Genomic DNA, 6,936 nt, shown 5'->3' on the forward strand with positions numbered 1-6,936 from the left:
GTTCTGTAATATAGTTGTGCTTCCGTGTGTATAATGTTTATTGACAAAAGACATGTCTGTGTGCATGTGTATGTATTGGGTTTTTTTTTTTACTTAGCCATGGAGCTTGAACTGAGGCTCTAATAGTCTAATAGTTCATAAAAGAACTTTTTAACCCATTACTTTCTGCTTCACAAGTGCTAAGTAGTGGTGGATGCTTATACGTATAATAGATATAACACCATTTATCAAACTCAAACTTCCAGGATAGAATATGTGATGTGTTTGTTTTGTCAGCTGACAAAACAGTAGGCTGATATTAGTTCTTGATTTTAATTATTTCATTATTAGTTCCTAAAGCCACTTCCGGAACTATTGAAATTATTTCTGCCATCCCTTTAACTGGGGTACTTCTTGCTCTTACTTTTACTCCTTAATTCAGTGGGCTTCCTTTTAAATCTTGCATCTGTCCCAAACTGTAGTTACTGCCTTAATACAATTACACTTGTACAATGAAATCAGAATGATCACTCCCTGACTTTTATTTTTTATTATTCTTGTAAAAGTGACAATGTAAAATAAAATCCTCTCCTCATTAAACAAGACCAATTCAACTCGCCTAGTAAAACCTCTGTACTTCTTTAATTATTTTTAAGGTGGAATGAAGATCAAACTTCTGTTCCACAAAGCGCCACTTATTTACAATGCTTTTTGTTACTAAAGAGATCAGCACAGAAAGACTGTGCTCCACAACTGTTTGGGGTTGTTTTCTTCTTCCAGTTCTGTAACCAAACTAAAAATCATTATTCGCATTATTCTGATTATAATTATGACTTCAATTTTTCAGAAAAAATAAGTTGACTAAATACAGGAAGAATTGGCAGTGCACTTTATAAGCAAGAAAGATTTTTAGCCTATTCAGAAATGTCTTATAACGCAAAATGAAAATTAATATTGGAAATGTGTTTAACTGTAAAACCTATCTACTAGAGACTATTGTTTGCCTTTGGGAGTATTTTATCATAGATACATTATTATAAAGCAAAGCAACTTTTCTATACACTTGCAATGTTTAGCATAATTTCCTTTTTTGTATTTCATACCAGTGATAAAAGGAAAGCTGACAGTAATAGTTACTTTATTAAATAAAAATGACTTCCATGGCTGTAGCCATTTTTAGAAGTGGCTATATGTGTTATATCTGCATTGTAAAAAAAAAAAAAAGTAGGACTGTTGAAGTCACTAGAAGTTTTGTCTGTGAGAGCAGAATTAGGTATTTAGACCTCATTTGGAAAGGAATTATTCAAACCCTTAACTTTTGTGGAAGGGGCCGCTCCAGTTAAACTTAAAAAAAAAAAAATTGTGTGTTCAAGTGTTTGCATAAATCTTGGCAGCATATGGGCCTCTATTTTGCATCAGTACTGAACATGAGAAGTAGAGTGAACAGTTTAATACCATGAGAGAAATTCTGTGTCCGGGAAGTTGATGGAAAAACTCTCGCTGACTTCAGTGGGCCCATGTATTTCAATTGCAGGCTGTTTTAGGGACTAGCATCCACACTCTGGGTGCATCCACACATGCAGGCATGTGTTCTTGCGGCAAGTCAAACAGAATGGTACAAATTTGGGGTGTTTTGCCTCGGCGCACGTACTTGGACATGGACTTTGTTGTGAAGCAAATCATGCCACTTGGGGCAAAATAACCACCTGGCTTCTCTCACATCTGCAGCCAGGCGGAGCTAGAGCCCAGGGCCAGCACCTGTGCTGTCCCCATCAGTACAAAAAACTGCCCTGGCAAGTAGCTCAGGGCTACTCACTCCCAGGAGCTTCTGGGGCCCAGGCAATTGTTACCTGGGGACACTACCCCTTGTGCCAGCTGGACTGCTGAAGCAGCCCTGAGAGCTCTCTGCACCCTCTACCTGCTGCAGGGGGCTGGCAGTGGGGGCTGCTGCCTGGCTGTGACCTGCTGCACACCTGCTAGACCTGGATGGGGACTGCACAGCCAGTAGAGGCATCTGTCCCTCTGGGCCAGCTGCCAGTGGGCTGTGGCTGCAGAGTTGGCCTCTGTGCGGTACTACTGCCATGTGTGCCCTCTGCCTGGCCATCTGGGCAGCTATCTCCGGAAGATGTTCTGGGTGTGGTGGCCTGCTTTGAACTGTCAAGTCTAACCCAGTGCAGTGCAGCATGGGGCTGTGCGCCTTCAGGCAGCCCTGGGCCACTTGAGCTGTTACCTGGGCCCCGGCACCACTAGTAGGGACCACGTTATGCCAGGTCAGGTCCTGCCTCCATGGAACCAGCTCAGCCCGAGGGCATGCAGGGCCCATGGAGGCAGGACCTGGTCTGGCATGACAGATGGTCCCTGTGAGTAGTGCTGGGCTCTGGGTGACAGCCCAAGTGGCCGGGGGCTGCCGGAAGGCACACAGTCCTGACCCTCAATGTGCTGCACCAGACCCACAACAAGTGGCACAGGTGCCACCAGGACCATGCAACACCACTGGGGGCTGCAGAGGTAGCTGTGGGCCCTGTAGGGGAGGAAAAGGGGGTTGTACCCTGCGGGGGATAGAGGATATACCCTTCTGAGCAGCCCCCCTCCACACAGCTCCCCCACACCCCCAAGCTATCCCCACAAACCCTTCACCCATATACCTGGCCCTGTGGATCAGGAGTGAGGGGACTGGGGGGGTGGCGGGCTGTGGGTTGAGAGTGAGGGTCAAGGGCAGGGGCAGGGCGCTGGCATCTCAGTGCTGCTTAGTGCCATGTATCCTGGTGAGCAAAGGGGGTAGGGGCAGCTTTACTTTTTCTATGACAAAAAACCCAAAAGTAAATGCGAAAGTGTATAGATATTTGAAATTTATTTTATTATGATAGAGACACTGGTAGGCTTCCAAATTACTTTAAACTTGTAAAGTATCAATAAAATATAGAGAGATCAGTTGGGCAATATATAGTGGCATTTTATTTTAATAACGAAAGAACACTATTTTGGGTATTTTAATGTGAGAATTTGGGTTTCTTATCAGAGAATTTGCAATTTTTAGACAGGGAAAACCAGAGTCTCTGCTGGTGAGACAAGTGGCGAGACCTGGGCAGAGGAGCTTGTTCAGGGCCAGCACTGGGGACCAGCTGGAGGGCAGATGAGGTTGCTGACCTCTTGGCCATTTGGGGACACACTTTGAGAGTTCAAAGTGGGCCACCACAAGAAGCACATCTTCTGGGCAATAGCTGCCAAGATGGCAGAGTGGGGTACCCCAGTGGAGTCTGGCAGGCATGCAGCCATGGAGCCGTAGGTCCAAGGGGGCAGATGCTGCTGCAGCTGGCAGCAGACCCCACTGCCAGACTGCTGCAGTGGGTAGAGGTGGCAGGGGCTGCTCTAGGTTAGGGCTGCTTCAGCAGTCCAGCTGGCACAAGGGGTAGTGTCCCCTGATACCAAGTGGCCCACTTTAAGGCCCCAGATACCTTAAGACCCACCTGGCTAACTAGTAGCCCCTTGTGGGGTTAATGAATGAGTTGTACAACTAAATTCTTGGGACAAATAAAGCAAAAACGGGATAGGAGTGTTGTGTGGGTCAACGGTTCAAAACATGAAAATAAGTGCACCTGAGGGAGACATCAAGCAGAGCCCCCTGGGCTGTGCCTACTGGTCCTCAAAGGTATCCAAGGAGCTGATGGACACTGTCCACTGGTGCTCTGCCTAGAAACATTCATGGATGAGTGGGAGGAATGTGGCTCCACAGTCCCCAGACACTTTCCCAGCCAGAGCCTCCTTCCTGGTAATGTACAGGGCTACTTGGCCAGGGCCAGGAGGAGGTTGACCAGGATTTGCTGGGGCCGTGGATGGAGTGCCCAAAAATAAAAAGGTAGGGGCTTCAAAAGCTCCCGAGGGCAAGGAGCCCTGAGCTGCTCACCAGGGCAGGTTTTTATAGTGGTGGGTCCAGCATCTAGCTCTCCCTGGCTGCAGATCTGGGAGGAGCTGGGCATTTTGCCCCAAGTGGCACAACTTACTCCACACCAAAGTGCATGTTCAGGCAAGTGCACTGTGGCAAAATTCCCTGGCACAAGTTTCTGCTGCTCTTATTTGAGCTGCTGCAAGTGCACATGCCTGCATGTGTGGATGCACCCTTGTAGTCTTAGCTTGAGACTCCCGCTTAACGTTTTCTAGGCCTGTGATTGAATCCCTGGTATGTTGGCTTACAGACTGTTGCATATGGAATGCTAAGCTCTTGAAGACAATGCCCTTGAGTTGCCACTGTAATAGAAATAATGCTACTGAAACTGAAATGATCCCTCCAGCTCACCTACTTAAATTCATGCTTGTGAGGTCTAAGCTTTGTCATAGACCATGCTGCCTTTTGATTTGCAAAGACTGCAGTTCAAGGAGTCTGGCTGAAATAAGGATAAATGGCTTGCAAGCTTCTTCAGATAAATTCATGCTAGCCCCTCTGGTGTAGTTCTGCGCTCTGTTTTTGGGTAAAATGGTTAAGAGTTGTATCAGCACAGCTGCTCAGTGGCCAATATTTTTTCCATCCTTACATGTGAAAATTGGTATCAGAAGTGCTTTCACACATGATTTCATCTTACTGATCACATGAAGCACAATCATGGCCCAACTAAAATTGGAGAGAGGTGGGCTAGGATTTTACCCATTACAGCAATCTGTAATCACTTGAAAGAGATGGTCCCCCAGAAATGTCACACAATTGCTCAAACATTTTTGATTAACAATGTAGTATAGAACTTCATGCATTTCTCTAGACTTGACTTTCTCAAGCATTATGTACAATTATTATATTTCTTATTTGTGTGCATCTCCCTCTCAAGGCCAAATGTATGTCCAGAACAAGAGCTTGCAATGGTGGGATATCAGCAGCCATGTGTTCAGGCTTTTACACGTATGATCAAGATGTGGAAACAAGGCTGCACAGGGCAGAGATGGTGTGTGAGCCATGAGAGAAGGTAATGTATACTCTGTAACTAAGTTATCTTATAATTCTCTTTAACAAATGCTGTATTTACTCCAGAAAGCAAACATGGCAATACGTTTTCTCCCCCCCCCGAACATGTTTTAAATTGTAGTAGTGTCATCATGAGATTTTACAGGCAACCTTTTTCTTTTATGTTTATGAATCTGCATTCTTGTCACACAGAAGAGAGTGTGTACATGTACACACAGCACTAGTTCGTGGCTTTAGTAATGCAAAAGATGTTGGTAACATTGACTCATGTTCTTCTTGCTGGTTCTTTAAGTTATCCCTATGACTTCAGTGAATTGAGGCCCTTCTGTTGACTAAAATTGGCTTGGGACTGGGCCCTAATAACAGCAGCAGAGGTGCTGTCTTTTTTCCATTTATGTTTAGAACAGATAAGGGATTATTCCAAAGGAAATGAGGAAAAATTGGTCATTGGGCAAAAATACACTAGCTCTGACTGAGGACTAAAAAAAATGTTACTGGAAACTGCTTGGGATATTTGAAGAAGAAGATTGTGTCACAGGATTGGCAATTGGAGATTATTAGGGTACTTTCATGTTATATTCTTTATTACAAGAACAATTTGTATAAAGAAAGCATGTCTATAAAAATGGTGCTCATGTCTTAAGACCTGTATTCATTGCTGCTGTGATTTTGAATAAACTGCACAGAAGGAAGCTGGGATTGTTCTCTTACACTGGCTTTTATTTTAAAGGACTGGGTATTACACGGTCTACAAACAGGTGTACAGAATGGAGCATCAGACTGTCTATAAGTGTTGCCCAGGGTGGATGCAGCAAGATGATGAGCCTGGCTGTTTGCGCTGTAAGTTGGTTGGTTTTATTCTGTACTGTGAGGCAAAGTGGAACAGTTTCATCACATAACTGTATTTTCTTATTGCATTGACTCTCTTAGAAGGATCGCTTTTGCAGATGAGATTCTCTTAATGGAGAAAGCTTTTCTTGTTTTGTCTTTTTTTTTTTAAAGAAATTGTATACAGTAGCTCTAGGTATCTTTTTAAGATGGCCAAGTGTATTTTACATGAACAACAGTCATAATTTATTTATTATTTTTTTTAAACCAAACAGGCCAGTCCTAGACTCAGAAGTGTAGCAGGGCACTTCTGCCTTGGGTAGCTACAAAGCATGGGGCAGTACCATCTGCCTCTGTGTTGATGGTGACAGCACAGTCAGCCACTGCTGTGACAACAGCTCTTTTTACATAAAGGTAGCACTTGGGATTGCTGTATCAGTTGTCCCGTGCCTCAGTTTACACTACTGCCTATGTTGGTACATCAGAATCGGTCCCATTCAGAACATGTGTAAATAGATGCAGATTATCTGAAATAAACTTTACTTGGTTACAGTAGCATTGGATCTGGCCATATGTCAGTATCTGGCCATAGCAGTGCTTTTCAACTGGTGTGCTATGGCTAATTAATACGCTGCAATGATTAAATAGTTACAGAAGACTCTCACATGTGTTGGCTGTGAGGGGGAGGAAGGGGGAGAATTAGCTGAGCAGAAAGAAATTCATCTACTGCACATGTGTTGGCTGTGGGGGATGTGCAGTTCGAGCCTCTGAATGGCTGTGCCGTAGAATTTTGCCACGGCAGTGAGCTACAATGAGTTCCTAAGTATGGGGATAAGTATGCCTTAACAGGTGTGCCATGGAAAATGTTTATTAATGTAAGTGCTTTGGGCTGAAAAGGTTGGGAAACACTGCTGTGTAGCACTGCCTTCTTCTCTATGATGCCAGCACTCCCAAAACTTTGTCCAGTTTTGGGCCCCCCACTTCAGGAGGGACGTGCATAAGCTTGAGAGAGTCCAAAAGAGAGGCACCCATATGATCAAAGGTCAAGAGGGGCAGCCTTCTGAGGAGATGCTGAGGGACTTGGGACTCTTCAGTCTGGAGCAGAGAAGGCTCCTGGAGGACTTGGTGACAGCCTACAAGTTTCATAGTTTCTAGGGTCGGAAGAGACCTGAGTAGAT

At 44.6% G+C, this 6,936-nt stretch overlaps 1 protein-coding gene across 5 annotated transcripts in view; it reads left to right on the plus strand.

Annotated features, from left to right (window-relative positions):
* LOC109287955 (multiple epidermal growth factor-like domains protein 6) overlaps positions 1-6,936 on the plus strand; it is a 360,336-nt gene that overhangs the window by 34,245 nt on the left and 319,155 nt on the right. For all 5 annotated transcript variants that reach the window (XR_002095029.1, XR_002095028.1, XM_019503252.1 and 2 more), the window contains exons 2-3: positions 4,797-4,931; positions 5,661-5,770. Coding sequence is in view for 3 of the 5 variants with exons in the window: in XM_019503252.1 (XP_019358797.1) it covers positions 4,797-4,931; positions 5,661-5,770 (245 nt within the window). In the remaining 2 variants the exon portion in view is untranslated. The remainder of the gene's footprint in view (positions 1-4,796; positions 4,932-5,660; positions 5,771-6,936) is intronic.

The sequence above is a fragment of the Gavialis gangeticus genome, unplaced genomic scaffold (assembly GCF_001723915.1).
Source record: "Gavialis gangeticus isolate Ggan-Ray unplaced genomic scaffold, GavGan_comp1, whole genome shotgun sequence".
Taxonomy (NCBI): domain Eukaryota; kingdom Metazoa; phylum Chordata; order Crocodylia; family Gavialidae; genus Gavialis; species Gavialis gangeticus.